The sequence below is a fragment of the Anomalospiza imberbis genome, chromosome 3 (assembly GCF_031753505.1).
Source record: "Anomalospiza imberbis isolate Cuckoo-Finch-1a 21T00152 chromosome 3, ASM3175350v1, whole genome shotgun sequence".
Classification (NCBI taxonomy): domain Eukaryota; kingdom Metazoa; phylum Chordata; class Aves; order Passeriformes; family Viduidae; genus Anomalospiza; species Anomalospiza imberbis.
The window spans coordinates 61899798-61916386 of record NC_089683.1 but is presented as its reverse complement, the minus strand read 5'-3'; the positions used below and the strand labels follow the sequence as shown (position 1 = coordinate 61916386).

At 44.9% G+C, this 16589-nt stretch overlaps 3 protein-coding genes across 3 annotated transcripts in view; 1 reads left to right on the top strand and 2 right to left on the bottom strand.

The window, feature by feature from the left end:
* The window catches only part of PLAGL1 (PLAG1 like zinc finger 1), a 44755-nt gene extending 41421 nt beyond the window's left edge, over positions 1–3334 (bottom strand). The window contains exon 1 of the mRNA XM_068184716.1: positions 3210–3334. The gene's annotated coding sequence lies outside the window, so the exon portion shown is untranslated. The remainder of the gene's footprint in view (positions 1–3209) is intronic.
* A 1362-nt stretch (positions 3335–4696) lies between these two features.
* Positions 4697–11860, bottom strand: RSPH3 (radial spoke head 3). The gene is made up of 8 exons (XM_068184714.1): positions 11715–11860; positions 11440–11530; positions 10565–10706; positions 9885–10030; positions 9125–9328; positions 7942–8104; positions 6803–6889; positions 4697–5394 (listed from the first exon to the last, which is right to left on the bottom strand). Exons 1-8 carry the CDS (start codon positions 11846–11848, stop codon positions 5204–5206), a joined length of 1158 nt encoding a protein of 385 aa, XP_068040815.1. The 5' UTR covers positions 11849–11860; the 3' UTR covers positions 4697–5203.
* LOC137470910 (T-cell activation Rho GTPase-activating protein-like) overlaps positions 11695–16589 on the top strand; it is a 68108-nt gene continuing 63213 nt past the window's right edge. Inside the window, exon 1 of the mRNA XM_068184715.1 lies at positions 11695–11740. The gene's annotated coding sequence lies outside the window, so the exon portion shown is untranslated. The remainder of the gene's footprint in view (positions 11741–16589) is intronic.

Genomic DNA, 16589 nt, shown 5'->3' with positions numbered 1-16589 from the left:
TTTATTTGACTATCCCCAATTGACTATCCCCAGGATATGTGTGCAATTAAATTTTATGACCACTTTCAAGATTTTCCCATACAGAATTCAAGTCAACTGACCTTCTTTCTGTCCTAACTCTTGTTATTTCCTGCTAGTTATCACAAAAAAGCAGTATCCTTGGCATCATTCAAAGAGATTTCCTACTTCTTTCCACACAACACAAGAAAAGAACAAACAGATTCTTCTGGGTTTAGTGACAATTAAATGATGCAGCCGCCTGCACGGTGGCACAGGCTAAAGTAGAAGTGTGTGACTGCTGTTCCCTTGGTGTTTGGAGCAGTCTTGTTTGCCTCATGCTTATCTTTGAAAGCAGGAACATCTTAAAATAAAAGCTCAGAGGGGCCAGTAGGGAATTAGCTGGCAATACTCTAGTTTTGAAAACATCTTGTGGGCCAGGTTGCTCTTACTGAAGAGGATGATTTAGATTCATAAAGTTAGGTGTAAGGTCAAGTGCTCAAACACATCAAACTTACAATGCCAGCACTGACAGCCTTAAGTATAGTGTGTGTATTCACTTATGGGCAGGGTGGGGTCAATATTTTTGGGGGTTTAATCATCAATCAAGAAATTAGGAATTTGAGGGAGGGACAGCAGATCAGGTCCCAGCCCCGGCAATATACTGTAAATGAAATGTGTCTCAATAGTCAAGGGGAGGGGAATTAGCTTATGATGCTTCCTTTTCACCGAGTCCTGGCAGAAGGGCAGGCACTGAGAGAAGACAAGCAAGTGCTCACAGAACTTCACAACAGGAGGTTCTTGATGCAGAGAAAATTATAGAAATTAGAGGAAATAGAAGTTATTGACTTTAGTTAGAGAGCATGAATTTGTGACCTGCCCTGGCTAAACTTAGAGAATAAACTACATTATTTAATGGTTCCCTTTATGAAACAAATAATTATTTTCTTGTATTTATGTGATTTTTTGTACCAAACTCTCCCACTATTGTTCTCACTGATACACGGACCCAGAGGAACTGGTACAGTTCTTCTAATCTTATTTCTCTCTTTTATTCCCACTCGTCCCAACTTCTGCTTCTTACACAAATAATCCTATTATCAATTTTCAGCATCTGCATGATCAGAACAACCAGGTCCTATTTATATGTCAGAGCACTGAATAATTCAAAAAGGGGTGCTGGTCAGCCCATTACACAGTTATACAACTCCAGGATCTATTTCAGCTCCCATTAGGTTTGCAAATGAGATTTTGACTGCTTTGACTTACAATTCAGGGCAAGTAACACACTAATGGTGGAAAACATACTGCAGATACAGTGGCACTAGGGCAGCAAACACACATAATATCAAGGAATAAAAACACAGTTTGTCACCGATCCTATGACTGTACCTGTATTTCTGTTTAGCACAACTCCCCGTGTTCCACCCAGAGCCACTTGCCCCGCACAGCCCCATTTTGTCTTGTGCCGTGTGACCACTCCCCACTCACAGAGGCGGAGCGGTGCCCCTTGCGCTGCTTTTCCAAACCAACAACAGGGACAGGAAGGACCAGTGAAGGGAAATTCCCAATGACAGCATCTTTATTTCTCCCCGATGAAGGGTCAGAGCACAGCAGAGATGTTGCAGGGTCACTGGTATACTGAAGACCTCACAACAAAAAAGGGACACTCTCGCAAAGTGCCAAGAAGGGACAGGACTGCTTGACACCTTGAGCTGCTGCATGTAATTAGGTATCTCAGACTTAAACAGCCAGATTTTCTGCTAAGCTTTGGGACAGCCAAGAAGCAGGTTGTACCTGCTGATGTTAATTTTACAACTGCAATGCAATCCAATCTGAATGTTCAGATGGAAAACCTCTTCCCCATTCTGTCAGAGCTGGATTGCTAATCTCCTGGTAATAATGCCAGGCACATCCTCTCCTACTGATTCCTGGAAAGAGGACGTATGTGTCATTTCTATTTATTCATGAAGATCCTCATCATGTTAGATAAAGTGGCCACAGACAAACATGCATGTAGAAATATCATGTATGCAAAAACATGGCTTGGATTCTGTCCTATATAATCCTTTATAAATTAAAAATATCAGCTGAGGTGGGAAGATTGTGTTTTAACTCACATTTTAAAGGCAGCTACTACTTTTGCTCTTCATCAACTACTTTAAATACCTTCTACAAAAGCAGTTTGCCTTACTGGCCATGCATTGCAAGGTGGAAAATACTTGTGTTAAAGTCAGACAGGAAGCAACAACCCTCAGAGAAAAGTCTGGCTGTCCAATATTCACCTTTCTCAAAAATGAACTGTCATTTGACTAAGGGACAGAAACTTCTAATAGAGAAATAAAAACAACTGAAAGTTGAATTTTAACCAAGTACTTTAAGAAAAAAACAAATCCTATGTAGTAGGATGTAGCAAATGTAGCAAATGTAGTAAATCCCTCTTCCACACAGGAAAATTTTTTAAAAAATTATTAAAAAGTTGTATGTCCCGTAGGAGTCAATGACAGCTCAAGGCTTGACCTCGGCAAGCTGTCAGCCGCCTGAAGAGAGATGGAAAACTGCGTAAACCGTGCTGCGGCGGCTTCTCTCGGCGGCGGGGGTTTTGATGCAGGCGTCGAGACCCGTGTGCGAGTGGCGGGCGCACCTTTGGAGCTGCAGTTGTTTTTCCACGCGGGAACAAACCTCCCGGACCACGACCCGTGTCTCTTGTCACGGGGGTGCCACCGCCGCACGCGGGTCACTGCCCCGCCCGCTGCCCCACGCTCAGCCCTGAAAGACCCGTGAGGGCTGTGGGGCTGGAGAGAGGCACGAAGGAGAGATGAGGAGACGTCCCCTCCTCCTCCAAATTTGCGGTCCTGCGGCCTTTCTGTGCCCAGAGGCAAGAGGGGCCGTGGCGGGCGCCCATCCCGGGGCTCCGGTGCGCGGCGCTGCGGGCGGACAAGCGCGAGAGCCTGCACGGCGGCCGGGCCGAGAGGAAAGTCGAGGGGGAGAAGCGGAAAATAAATAAGTAAAGGCGAAACTCTCCTCCTGAAGGCGGACACATTGTGGCACAGTTTTCCTGCGGCGGTGGGTCCGGTCCGACAGCCCCGGTGCTCGGCGCCTGCCCCCCATCACCCCGCCCGGAGCGGGCCCCCCGCTCCCCCGAGCGCTCCGGCACCGCTGCGGGACGGCGGAGCGCCCCCGGCCCGGCCCCGCACGCCGGCCCCGCTCACCTCATGGCCCAGCTCCGTGGGCGCCGCCCGCTCCCCCAGCGCCGGGCCGGGGAGCGCAGCGGCGACAGTGGCGGCTCCTCCCGTCCCCGCGGCGGTGCCCGGCCCCGGGGAGACGCCTGGCGGCGGGGCGGCAGCGGGCGGACCGGGGGAGGGCCGGGACGAGGGGCGGCCGCGCCGCGTCCCCTCCCCGCTCCGCCCCTGCGGAGCGCCAGGACGGGAAAGGGGGGATGCGGTTCCGCCACCGCCGGTGCCCGAACGCTCGCAGTGCGGCGGCGCTACCGGGAAGCTTGTTCTCAAGGGAGTGCGGCTGCCGCTGCTGTCGATACTGCCTCTGCCGTGGCCTCCCTGCCTGTGAGGATCCACAGAACGTCCTGACCCGCACTGCTGGTGGTTAACAACTTTCCAGGAAGGCACTTCACAGCATTTATAATGTCCTGCACACACGTCCCGGTTTTGCTTCCTTTACTTGGGGTTCAGTGTCAGACTCGCACCCCAGCAGGCAGAAGGGGAAGGCAGTGGGTGCACATCCCCTGAAGCGACCAGTGGCTGTTTCTTATACGGTCACGGGTCAACCCTGAGGAGATGATTCCACCTTCTCCGTTACCACCAAGCTGCATGGGACTTTGAGCAACCTGACCTACTGAAAGATGTCCCGGCTCATGGCAGGTGTGGGATTGCACCAGATGATCTATAAGGCCCCTTCCAACTCAAACTACTCTGTCGTCCTATGAGCCAGTGTCGACTGCACTGGGTGATTCACGTATTGGCTCCTCACGCTATAAAGGAGTAAATTTTGCAAAAGTTCGACACCATTTGGGTTCAGCAGAGGAGGGAAGTTCAGACGGGCGTCACTAATGCAGGGTGTGCAATGTGCAATAGGTGACACCACAGTGTCCTTCCCGGCGTTTCTCCAGCCGGATTGCCGTGGGCTGTCCTGCCCTCTAATGCCTGCAGCGCTCGCTCCCTCTGGGCTCTCTCTCTCTCCGCTCCCTGCTGCACGCACGCACCCAGGAGCTGCAGACCCCCGTGCACCTCCCGTGGGTGCAGAGCTGTCCACCCTGCGGCCCTACGTGCCTGCCGGGGACAGCTGCTGCTGGGAACACTGACCCAGCAACGACACGGTGCTGCTGCAATGTAGCACAGATACATTCTGTGAGGGGGACTGCCCCACCTGAGGAACCGGCCTGTGAACGGACAACTACACATGGCAGTGAAGGCACATTCTGTCAGTCATGTCTGGTACTGTTTCCAGTGAACCGGCAGGAAAGGACGATTACAAAGAAAACAGAGACTAGACTTAGCGTGTAGCTCCAGATCCTCACCTCCAGGAGGGGCTCCAAGAGAGGATGCTGAGGATGATTTTGCACAGGCAAAAATTCCCAGGGGCAGGAAACTCTTTAAACTTGACAAGCCTGAGGAACAGCTGCTTTGGCTCTATTACCTGCTGAGATGTCCTTTCAAGTTTGTGGGGAAAGGAAAGACTAACATGAGTCAAAAGCAATTTATTTAATTGCTGCAGTAACTACCTTTCAAAATAAGGAAATTTAAGAAATATTGTTCCAAGAACATTATCAAAGCACTTACAAAGATGATTATTAGGATGCTCTCAACATCCTTCTCATGACCTTCTAACACAGGGTGTGGGATAGCATTACTTTTCAACTGTAAACCTCCCAAGTTTTGATGGATTGGATTGTGTAAAAGGGGACAGAATTTCCGTGCCATTCATTGCACTAGTAACTTCTCTCTTGATTCTAGCAGCCTGAAATCAGCAACTCCGGCATACTGAAAGCATGTTTTAATGCTCTATTGCTGCTTAGGTTCATCCTTCAGCATGGCTAGGGCACAATACCTGTAAATAGATAGGAATTAATTCCTTATTTCTAAGCCACTGGTCTCCATTTACTTGATGACTTGCCTGTTTGCTACTCAGTTTCCAAATCTGCTGTTCCTTCTTGATCTTATTCTTCTAACTGAGAAATGGAATCTGAAGGCTATTCCTCAGCAACAGGTTGGTCAGTCTCTTCTTTCTCTGCAATTGGTTGGTCAGCAGCATCTGCCTCACCAGACATCTTGGGAGCTGCATCTGCTATCCTGGGCTCTTCAGCAGGTGCATTTGTCTGAGCAGATGGAGGTGGATGGCTAAATTCATCTAAGCGTTTTTCAACCACCATACGAATCAAAGCTGAAACAGAGATAGCCACCATTTACAACCATGGAGGAAAACCCCTGTAATTTGAGAATTTTTTTTTTGTATATATTACTGACCTATAAATCCCTAAATAGAGAAATAAACCTGAAATAACTCCAAAAATGAAGAAATACCTAAGGACTAAAGCAAGGCAATGGTATCTGGTTAAAACCTTAAACAGATTTAACAAAAATATGATAGATATTCTAATCAATATTATATCCTGCAGCAACATTCTCCTTAGGATCTTTATTCAGTAGTAACATACAATATTTTTTTCAGACAGAAGAGAAATTTCCCTTCCTTCTGAAAAGCTACATGAAGAAGTGATCCTTGACTGTACATACTGGCACACATATCAGCATAAAATACCTAACACACCAGCTGTAATTGTCCAAATCATATTATACCTTAACAAATAAAATGCAGGGTCCTGATTGAGCTAAAATAAATCAAAGGAAGCAAACATAATTGTAATACAAACCCAAAATCCCAGCAAGAGGAAAACTATAGGAATGAAGATGTTATGCAAGAGTAAAAAGTGGTTTGATGTAGGAGCACCCTGCTGGGCATACATACACCATACTTTTGTATTTCTACACAAGACAGAATCCAGGTTTTTCAGGTGTTTCAACTACAGCCTCTAAATTAATAAAAGAGCCCAAATATTTAGTTTGAGCTAGACAAAGAAGACTGATATTTCAATCTATTTCAAAAGCAAGGACATGATTATTGAGGTAAGCCCTTGTTTTGATGAAAAATATTGGTCACCTCACGTCTCAGTCAACCATGGCCCACCATCATCCTCCTTTCAATGTAGGAGAATAATCCATAGGTCCATGAGCTTACACAAGTAAATTAAGACACTTTCATGGTATACATGTGGCAGTACACAAGATGGGCTTTTCTGTTCCCACTGGCAGAATCAGGTGCACTACAGAGAACACTACAGCAGTGGTGGCTGTGTAACACAGAGGAATTAGAACTTTATAGCAGAAAAAAAGAATTGTGTTCTTTAACCATTATGTTCCTGACATAGGTGTTGTATCTCCCAGCATTAACAAACCTCAAACAATGTAAAGTCAGAAGAGAGTGGATAGTGCAGCATGACTGACACTTCCATTGTTTCAGCTGAAAATCAGTTACCTAGTTGTATGTAGTAGTAGTTTTCCAACATTAAAACATGTTAATATAGACAAAAAACCAAACCAAATCAACAAACAAATACAAACAAACAAAACCCCCAACACAAAAAACCATGGGTACTTGGAGTTTTTCCTAAAATGACACCTGCTACCTTAACCCACAGTGACCATATAAACGTGACATTTGTTCTGACCAGCAAAAAACCAGTCAAGAACATCAGGCAGCCCAGATTACATTCCAGGATTTGGTAACTTACAGTCAAGCATTGTCCTTCCCAGAACCTTCTTCTGTAGTGTTTCTTCCACTTCTGACATCAGCCATGGAAGGAATTCTGTCTCAATATCTGTCAGAATTTAGCAGGAAGAAACAAAGGGAAAATATCACTTTATAAAGGATGAGCAACAGAACTTGGTGGCTGTTTTTTATTTGCTACAGCAATTAAGGGATGAACCCTTCCTGCCAAAAGGCACTTGTTCTGTAAGAGTCACATGAAATCTCTCAGATGTTGTTTGGATTCTTATCTCCAACCTCTCTTACTGAGGTTCATGATCATTATAGATTCAGATCAGAGTCCTCTCAACTGCAGTTATTTTCTAAGAGGTCTGGCACCCTTGAAGGGCTTAGCACAGATGAGATACACAGTCATGTTCTAGCAAGATCCAAATAACTATCCTGAACAAGTCAGAAGAATAACATTTCCTGCCTTGCTTTCCAAAGACATTTGGCTTCTGGTCTGCTGAAGGCATTTGTTCTGTCTGACTAAGGAGCTCTTGCTTACTTATGAATTTCTCAAATTATACTTTTTGTACACTGTGATCCCAAAGCTTGCCTGGTTGCAAAACACCCTCAGTTTCTGCATTGACCTAATGATTTACCCTGAAGAGAGTGTAATTCTCATTCCCAAGCTGTGGTCTGTGCCTGTGTGGAGACTGGTGAAGTGGGGTGCAGCAAGATAGCTCATAAGAAATACTCCTGATTCTAATGGCTTGGAAGCCACTGATATACAATTCCAAAATTATTTTCAGGACCTAATTCTAATTGACTATTTGTCACTTGCTATGATAATCATTAAAAAATATTCAGAATGACATACTGATTTCCTTGTCTGTTCTATAAAAATACATGTACTTCAGTTTAGATCTCTCTCCCAATCCTAACCACCCATTTCTCTTCATTCCAAAGTAGCTCTTTTCATTGTCAAACTGTCAGCTCTTGTTTATTCTTCACTGTTTGTACAGATGACCAATAATGGTTTTTGTGTTCAGCCACAAATGTAAATTAATAAAGTCTTATGACATTAATCTAAATAATAGTATAATACACTATGTTTCATATTTGTTTTGAACTTTATATTACTCTGCTCACATATTTTAAAAGAAAAAAAACAGACCAAACCTCTTTCTATAGGGTCATAAAAAAATCCACTGTAATGAAGATTGTTGAAGACCGAGGGAATGAGATCAGCCAGGTAACGCTGAGCGAATGCCCGAGCTGCAATTTTCTCTGCAGTCTCTTTCTGTTTCCGCAGCTTTTCCAGATGCTCTAGTCTGCGACGTTCCTGTCAAGGCAGTTATGCATGTAAAACTTAGAGGCCTTTAGCTGTGAGTCCTTTGATCTAGATTTTGAATAAGTATCACAGTGTGTCTCCCATAATAGCAAAGATAGTAAAAAGTACAGATAATTATAATCTCTACCTGGTATTTGCAGCCTCTAACTTACACTGAAATTTCTCACATGAAAGAGTGCTTGAAAGCAAGTTTGTTCTTAATCTATGGAGTATTAAAACATCCCAAATTACAGAGAAACACATTTCTGTAATATTCCTTTTCTGAATTTGGCAAGTCTGTAAAATACAGGCATTGCAGCTGGCCAAACGAAACCCTTCTCTGATGCCTTAATATACATTATTCTCATGACTTTGTGCTTTATTATTGCAGATCAAGCTGATTATTTGCCTTGGAATGTGATGAAGTTGGATAAGTATTTCCCAAACTTTTTATCTTCCAGTATTATATCCTATTGCATCTACAAAAAGATTAAAACTCAAATTAGTTCAGAAAACCATTAGGAAACACAGTTATACAAGGCTGATGAATAGCAAGTAATTAACACTTGCCTTCTTTGTTTATTCCTATTTACTAAATGTTACTAATATGGCATAATACTTTGCAATGTTGTGATGTACGTGTGCACACAGAGTAGAGCATACATTGTGTGTGAAAGACCAGGAGGTGTCTCTCTTACTTCCAAGCACTCTGACTGTTTAGCACTGATAATGAAAAGGCTTAAGAAACAGCTAATCCAAGTACAGAAGAAAATGCTGTTGGTTTTGGCCTTTTGACCAGGTGTCCAACTACACCAAGTCACATAAAAATGACTGCTCCAAATAAACCACAACAGTGTGGTGCTGTTGTATGGGAGCAAGTGGCAGAGTGCAGCTGTACGTCATCAAAGTGCTTTAAAGTATATCAAAGCTGATGGTACCCTTTTGGGCATACTCAGCTTATATCACAGGCTGTCATTCAGTACTGGAAATGTTTTTCTCCTTTCTGACAGGAAGTCCCTTAGGAAGTCCAACCTTCTCCTCTCTGATTCGCCTGTCCTGCTCTTCCAAGCGCTGTAATTCAGCAAACTCTGCATTACGCAGCTCTGCAAAGGCGCGCTGATGTGACCACAGCTGGGCCAGCTCTTCTTCTTCCATGACTTCCAGCAAAGCCTGCTCAACCGTTTTTCCAACCAACACTTCCAGGATCGGCTTAACTTCAATGTCAAAGTCAAACAACTGAGGATGGGAGTCAGAGAAACAGAAATAAATCTCCCTTGATCACAATTACTCTTAACAAGGATTGGCAAGAAGAAAAGGAGGATGAACAAAGCCCTTGTACCGAATCAGGCTGGAGAAGTGCAGGTGGGGGAGCAGTGTCAGCAAAGGCAGAGAGAATCACGAGTGCTGCTGGTGGTTAAGTGGTGAGTGGGCTGGCCTGAGACACCACACAGCCTCCCACAGCCCCTGTGGGGACTGCCAGGGAGAAGCTGAGCACCTATCTGGACCCTATTTCTGTGTTCCCAGTCCCTCCTTGGGCTGGACATGTTTTACAGAAGAGAGCATTTCTCAACACTGTATCACTTAGCACGTGACAACACATCTTTCTTAATTTTGCACTTAACCTCAAAGCAGACATTGGTGAGTTGGGTTTGGGTGGTTCTTTTTTTTTTTTTTTTTTGCATGTTCTCTCTCTGAGGATTAGCTCCTTTCTGTTTCTACTCCAATTTATCATCAGAAATATGTTTTGGATAGGAGACATATTTTGACAGCACTTGTGGACCTGACTTCATACCTCTCCTTCTTCTATTTGAGTGGCCACATCTTTTCCTGATTTGGCTGGTATGAAGAGTGGAGTGGGTGGTCTGTCTAAAAAGTCATCTGTTTGACACTCTCCATCAACCTCTATTATCCGATCACTAATCTCTTCCAAATACAGTTCTAGAAACAAAAGCACAATGAATACTCAAAGTGGGATTCCTTTCATTTTAGCTTTCAACTGTTTTTGATGACTCTATATTCTGAATTACATCCAAAGAGTGCAATAAAATATTTTCTATAAAGTTAGAAAAAAGGCCTCTCAAAACACAGGTCAGTTTGCTGCAAGGACCATCTGATGCTGTGTTCTCTGTAATGTCAGATGCACTTCATGGAAGTGATTCCAAAAACAGTAGTTCACCTTAAGCAAAAATTTTAAAACCTTCCATTTTAAGCATATATGAAATTTCTCTAATTATAGCAAAAATGGAAAGAATAAACAAAGCAGTCTTGACTAGTGTTCAAGAATGTACACTGAAAAATAGACCTTCTGGGAAAATGTCACAAATTAGACAAGTTTAGAACCTCTGATTCCAGCATTCTATTAAATTATATTAAACTGTGCAATTCTACCAACTTCATCACCAGTTTAGCAAGTGAATACAGATCAACAAGCTTTTGTTTTCAGACAGATATTTAAAAAATGCAGCCTTTTACCTGTCTGCACGTGAACATGTTCTCTGCCCTCCACAGGCTCTGGCGTTCCTGGTCGAATATGCTCTTGTGTAAACTTTCTGGCCAGTACTTGTCTCTGTGCTCTCCTCTGCCTTTTAACCTCAAGGGTATGGGGCTTGGTAGTCTAAGCAGGGGTGAAGAAGAAAGAAACCCACAAAACACAATACACTTTGTACTTGAAAATTATATTCAAGTCCAGTTATCATGCTATGAACAGAACTCTTTGCTAGATAAAAATTATAGATCAATTATTGCTGATGAAACAAAAGAAACTCATAACAATGTTTAAATTCAGTATTCTACTTATAGATTGAGATAAACATCAGAACTTTGAACTTCTTAAACAGAACTTAGGTAAAATTCACTCTAAGAAATGGCTACTGAACAACACAAAGCTATTTTCAAACAGTAGCTTTTAAAAATACTGCTTTAAATTCATATAAAATCAAATTATCTATGTAGAAATATTCTCTGAAAACAAAGTATCACATTTGGGTGGGACTCCGAGCAAGCTGGACCAGTGGAAGATGTCCCTGCCCATGGGATTATCGAGTAATGTCAGATTATTGAGTAATGGCTTGTGCTCGGGACCATTACACTAAAGAAACGGAGAAGGAAAATAAAAGCATCAGGTACTTAATGGGGAGTGAAAAATCAGAACTGCAGAAGTTCATATGAAACGGAGTGCTTTAAAGAAGAGCTGGAAACAGTCACAGGCTGGTTTAACTGGAGAGCCTGTGACTGCGTGAAACATTGCAAGTAGAATCACAGCTTCGGTAATTAAAATTAGCTTTGCTGCCCTACCTATGACTTTCCAACAAAACTGCAGCATGATGCACTTTAGCGAACGCCAGTACCTGCGGTGGGGGAGGACGGACGGACAGAACGTTTCCGCGCACCACCCTCGGGTCGATCATGATGTTGCCGTAGCGCACCGGGCCCTTCTCCCTGCGGTACAGCACAGACAGCGCCGCTTGCGGCTTCCTCCCCGGCCGGCGGGAGAAGGGCAAGGCGGCGGGGGGTGTGCTCCTCGGGCAGGGAGCTGGGCCGAGGGGAAAGGCACGGAGGGCAGCGGGGCAGCGGGGCAGCGGCCCGGGGCGGGCGGCGCGGCCCGCCGGGCACCGGCACTCACGTCTCGGCGCCATTGGACTGCTCTCGGTACTTGGGGCGGGAGGGCAGGGAGCGGGGCTGGCTGCAGAAGCTGTAGGGCACGTCGGCGGGCGCGGCGAGCTCGGGCGCTCGGACGGGCACCACGGTGGGCTCCATGCGGCAGCGGCGGCTCCGGCTCCGTGCGGGGCGGGCGCGTCTGAGGGAGCGGTAACGGCGTCCGTCTCCCGGGCAACGCGCGGCGCGTGCGCGGGCCGGGGATCACGGAGTGGCTCGGCCTGGGAGGCTCCTTAAGGATCACCCGGGGCTAGGGACACGTCCCGCTAGACCAGGGTGCTCAAAGCCCCATCCAGCCTGACCTCGAACACTTTCCGGGTGGGGAATTCACAGCCTCTCTGGGCAAACCTGCTACAGTACCTCACCACCCTCCCCGCAAACAACGCTTTCCTAATATCTAATCTAAATCTACTCTCTTCCAGTTTGAATGCATTCCCCTTGTACTGTCACTACATGCCCTTGCAATAAGCCCCCCTCCAGCTCTCTTGTCGGCTCTCCGGTACTGGAATACCGCGGTCAGGTCATCCCGGAGCCTTCCCTTTGCTGTGCGCGGCCTTCCCCCGCACGGAGCTGTTCCTGCCGGGACGGAGCCCAAGCCTCGGGACGTGCCGGCCGGCCGGGCGCTGGGAAAGCACCGCCGTAGCCCACAGCGGGATGGTGCTCGGCAGCGCTGCGGGGCCCGCCCCGGCCGAGGCAATGAGGGCGTCGGACCGCGAGGTGTCACCGTCCTCCCGCCGCCACAGGAACCACTCCCCAGGGACTCGCGGCTTCCCGGGGAAACGCAAGGTGCACTGGCACTGGCGTGCAGAGGCTGGCTGGGGGGTCGCGAAACCCTGTTGGATGGCGTGCTGGTGGCTTAAGTACCGGTGTCCTGGAAGTATCGGCTCGAACAGCTGTATCCCAAATTTGTGTTTTCCACATAAGCTAGAGACTTGGATACTGTAAAAGTGTCCTATGATGACAGCTTACCACGGGTGGGACAGCATACTGCGCTCCCTGCCAGGGCAAATCATGAGCACGTGTTTTCAGCTTCTGTGAAAAATTTCCATTAAGAGAAACATAAAAGCATTGTAAGGTTACTGGTACAGTGATAGCCCTTTTTTTTTAACCTATGTGGGTAGGGATATGCCTTGATTTTTTTAGCATATAAAACAGCCTTTTGTTTCTGAAACCTTTGGTTTAGATGTAATTATTTTGTCAAATTCTCTTTATTTTAGCTCAGTTATGTTACTGGTGCAGACATCTGTGGTCCACTGCAGCTGTGAGTACTTCACAGGAAGCCTTTAAGGCATGGGGAAAGCTGTGGAGCAGGTGAAACTGTTTGAAAAACAAGTTTAAGAAACCCACCCCGAACTAAAAAAAAAACAAACAAATAAAATCAGGGGAAAAAAACCTCAAAAACAACAAACAAAAAACCCTATTGAAGCAGTCCTTCAATATTTGCTTGTATCTGAGCAAGCAAAATTAATGAATGGGTTCTTGGTCCAGCCAAGCCAGAGCTCTATGGTCCTTAAATTTGACCAGAACCCATACAATCTTTTGATTTTTGAGACCTGACTCATATTTTCCAAAAGGTTTGTCTATATAGTTGGCTATAGTGCTTTTAGACTAGGGACTTGAAATCTGGGTAGACCTTTCCAGGATTTTTACAGATCTGGTTTTTCTCTTCATGTGAAAAACAGCTGCAGCATAGCCTTAAAAATGTCAGTCTAAAGCTGTCCAGGGCATGCTTGCTGAATAACCCTAGAAATTTGGCTGGAATAGACTGGATAGGAAGACAACAAGAAGACAGCCTGTAACCACTGGAGCAAGGATTAGTGAGGAGTTGCCTGTTCTCTATTGACCAGAAATCTTGTGAAGATGAAGATGTTGCATCACAAGTTCATTTTGTTAAGCCGGCCCCAGCTGGTGTCTCGCTTTTTGGAAGAATTTCTCATTTACCTGCTATGTTCACTGGTTGAATGGCAGCGACTCTTCTCTTTATCTCTGTGAAACACTGCTACCTCCTGAATTCAGTGCAAAGGTCTCTGCAGGTTTATAAGCGACAAAGCCCTGCCCAGAAAAAAAGGCAGCTTTTCTCCCTTGCCCCCTTTTACGCTGGATTTGGTTGGTTGGTTGGTTGGTTGGGGTTTTTTTTGTTGTTTGTTTGTTTGTTTTTGTTGTTATTGTTGTTTGTGTTTTTTTTTTTTTGGTGGTTTTATTTGTTTTTAATTTTGTTTTGCTAAAAATACCTGGTGAGTTCTGAAACACTTTGTGTCATCATAAGACTGAGTGGAGCAGGATCCAAAACCACACTGATTGTAATCAGATTTCTGCCATTAGTTGCTTTCTGGATCTTACAGTAGCATTGGCTTTTTCACATATCCTTTGGAGGATTTTCTTGGACCTGCACAACTGCAGTGCCAGAGGTACTGCCTGGGAAATGGGCCTAGCTAGCAAGGAATGAATCAGCCCATCTCCCATATGGCAGCTAAGAAAGGTCTTTTGAAGTGCCTTCAAATGACTTGAAAGCTGCAGAACGAGGGCTTTATCTCCTTCCAGGTTTGCTGTGGGTCTGTTAAAAGGCCTTGAACATACTTGGTTTTTTTTGTTTGTTTCATAAGAATTTCCTGGCATTGTACCATGCCTTATGGCATGCCCATGGTTTTCTTTTTTTGGACATGAAACAAGTTTATTCACAGCAAAGCAAATGTGAAGGTGTCAGTGTGTAGTAACAAAAGATGTACACCCACTATTTCCTGCAGCACTTGGGATGTATCTGTAGCTGGTGAATGACACCTTGAAATACAATATGAGGGATCTGCACTGCTAAGCCTGGGTCTTCGTGGGGCCCTAGCTTGGATGTTGCTACACTGGGAGACTTGTGCCACAGTTCATTACACAATACAATGCTGAGCAGACTGGCTGAGTCCAGTTTCCGCCATCTTAAATTTCTGCAGCATTTCATAATTAAGAAAGGAAAGAGATTTATGGATCTAGGCATAATGTTTAATTGTCAAAAGGACAGGGTGGGGCATAATGCCTTGCTAGATCATTGTCTTCTATCTGGAGGAGGACCATGGCTGCTTATAAAATCACAGGAATACTTCTCTGGTGTAAAACTGTGTAATTATATGAAATTTGGGTTAGATTTGGTTCTCCATGGTCCTGAAATGGAACTTTTATCTGTGAGTCTTACCCCCTTGAGCCTGCAGTTAAAGGCATGGATCTCCTGGTCTTGAAAGCAACTCTAATTGAGGCCAAAATGCTATTGCTTTCAAGTAGACATCAAAGAATCACAGAGCAATCTAGACTGAAAAGGACTTTGGAGGTCTCTAGTGTAACCCTCTTGCCTAAGCCAGGACAAATTCAAAGACAGATCAGATTGGTCAGGGCCTTCTCCTGCCAGCTTTTGAAAATCTCCAGGGATGGAGATGCTTGAAATAGCCTTGAAAATCCCAGAAACCATCATGCCACTGCTAATCAATGCCCTGAGATGTCTGATGGAAATACAAAGAGTACAGACATGGAGAGCCATCAGTGTGACAGCCAAGATGAAAAAATCACAGAGCCCAAGTGAGGTGTATATGTACTATTTGTCCTGATTCTGCAAGAGAACAATTAATAGAAGTACCCTGAAACCTGTTTCAACTTGCTTCAGTGATGTGATCAGAGAGAATTAGCAAATACTGTGTCAGTATTGTATCACTGGTGTCTGCCAGCCCATGGTGTCTGCTGCTGTTCATGGGTGCTGGGCTCAGTGCATCAGAGATAAACAGGCCTGGTCCCAACAGGGAAATACTCAGCTTTAAAAAATTATAATGTCCCAACCTGGGAGTTTTAACAGATGAGAGACACAGAAGGAAAAATAAATACCTGAGCTAAACTTGAGTTCTGCTGGTGACATCAATATTTTTTTAATAATGGTTGTTAATAATGATACATAAACATTAATAGAAAAGAAAGGAGAGCCTATCATTCATATCTTCAACCCTTAATTAAGCTTCCTTTTCTGCGTAGCAGCACAGCTTCCTCTTGACTCCGGTTCTGGGTTTGTGGGGTTAGACAGGACTGGAAAGTTTCAGTTCTCAAGACCTTAATTTCTCCAATACTAGTGAAAAAAAAAGGATTTATTAATCATGGTTTCCAGCCAAAATTTACAATGCTGTTTCCCCCTACACTTCACCTCTGACTCTCAGTGCCATTTTCCCTAGGCTGCTTTTCCCTCATGTTCCCCACAAGCTTTATTTTTCAGTGTGCCTGCTCTTGGGACTGCATTCTTGCCTTTTGCCAACATGTGCTTTCAGAGAGAGTGACTAGAAAAAATTATGAAAGAGTGATAAAGCACCTTAGAGAGTGGAGCACACTGAATTTTAAACTATCATTCGTTAGACTATCAAATGGAAAATCAATTGTTGGTGACCTTCCTATTTAAGCTCAAATAGACTGTGTGCTGCTATCCTGCTCCAGCCCCTTCTTACCTCCCCCTGCCTTGAACAGGGCTCTCTCACTCCACCTTTTTGCCGCAGGAAGCTCTGCCTTCTTTTGCATCTCCCTGTATTGAGGGCAACTGTTCAACTGCACTAAACTTGCAGAGTAAGAAACAAGACAGATCTGCTTCTGTCGCTCCTTCACTGTAGTCTTGGTGTTTTCCCATCTTGATATAAGTTGCCCTTTATAACATCTCGAGGAGGCAGATCAGTATCACCCATGCTTAATTTGAGATAAACTGCACAGTCCAAAAACTACACTGGGTAGGAGGCCTTTTGGAAAAAGCAGACCCAGATGGTGAACATCCTAACTACAAGTCTCTGGTCTTTATCTCAAAATCATCCTCCTCATGACTTATGGAGAACTAGTGGCT

Coding starts and splice junctions, on each gene's coding strand:
- RSPH3 (XM_068184714.1), bottom strand. CDS start 11,848: ATGGAGCCCACCGTGGTGCCCGTCCGAGCGCCCGAGCTCGCCGCGCCC. Junction 9,329..9,884: donor CTCAAATAGAAGAAGGAGAG/GTATGAAGTCAG, acceptor TCCCATCCTCAG/TTGTTTGACTTTGACATTGA. Junction 6,890..7,941: donor TTATGACCCTATAGAAAGAG/GTTTGGTCTGTT, acceptor AAATTCTGACAG/ATATTGAGACAGAATTCCTT.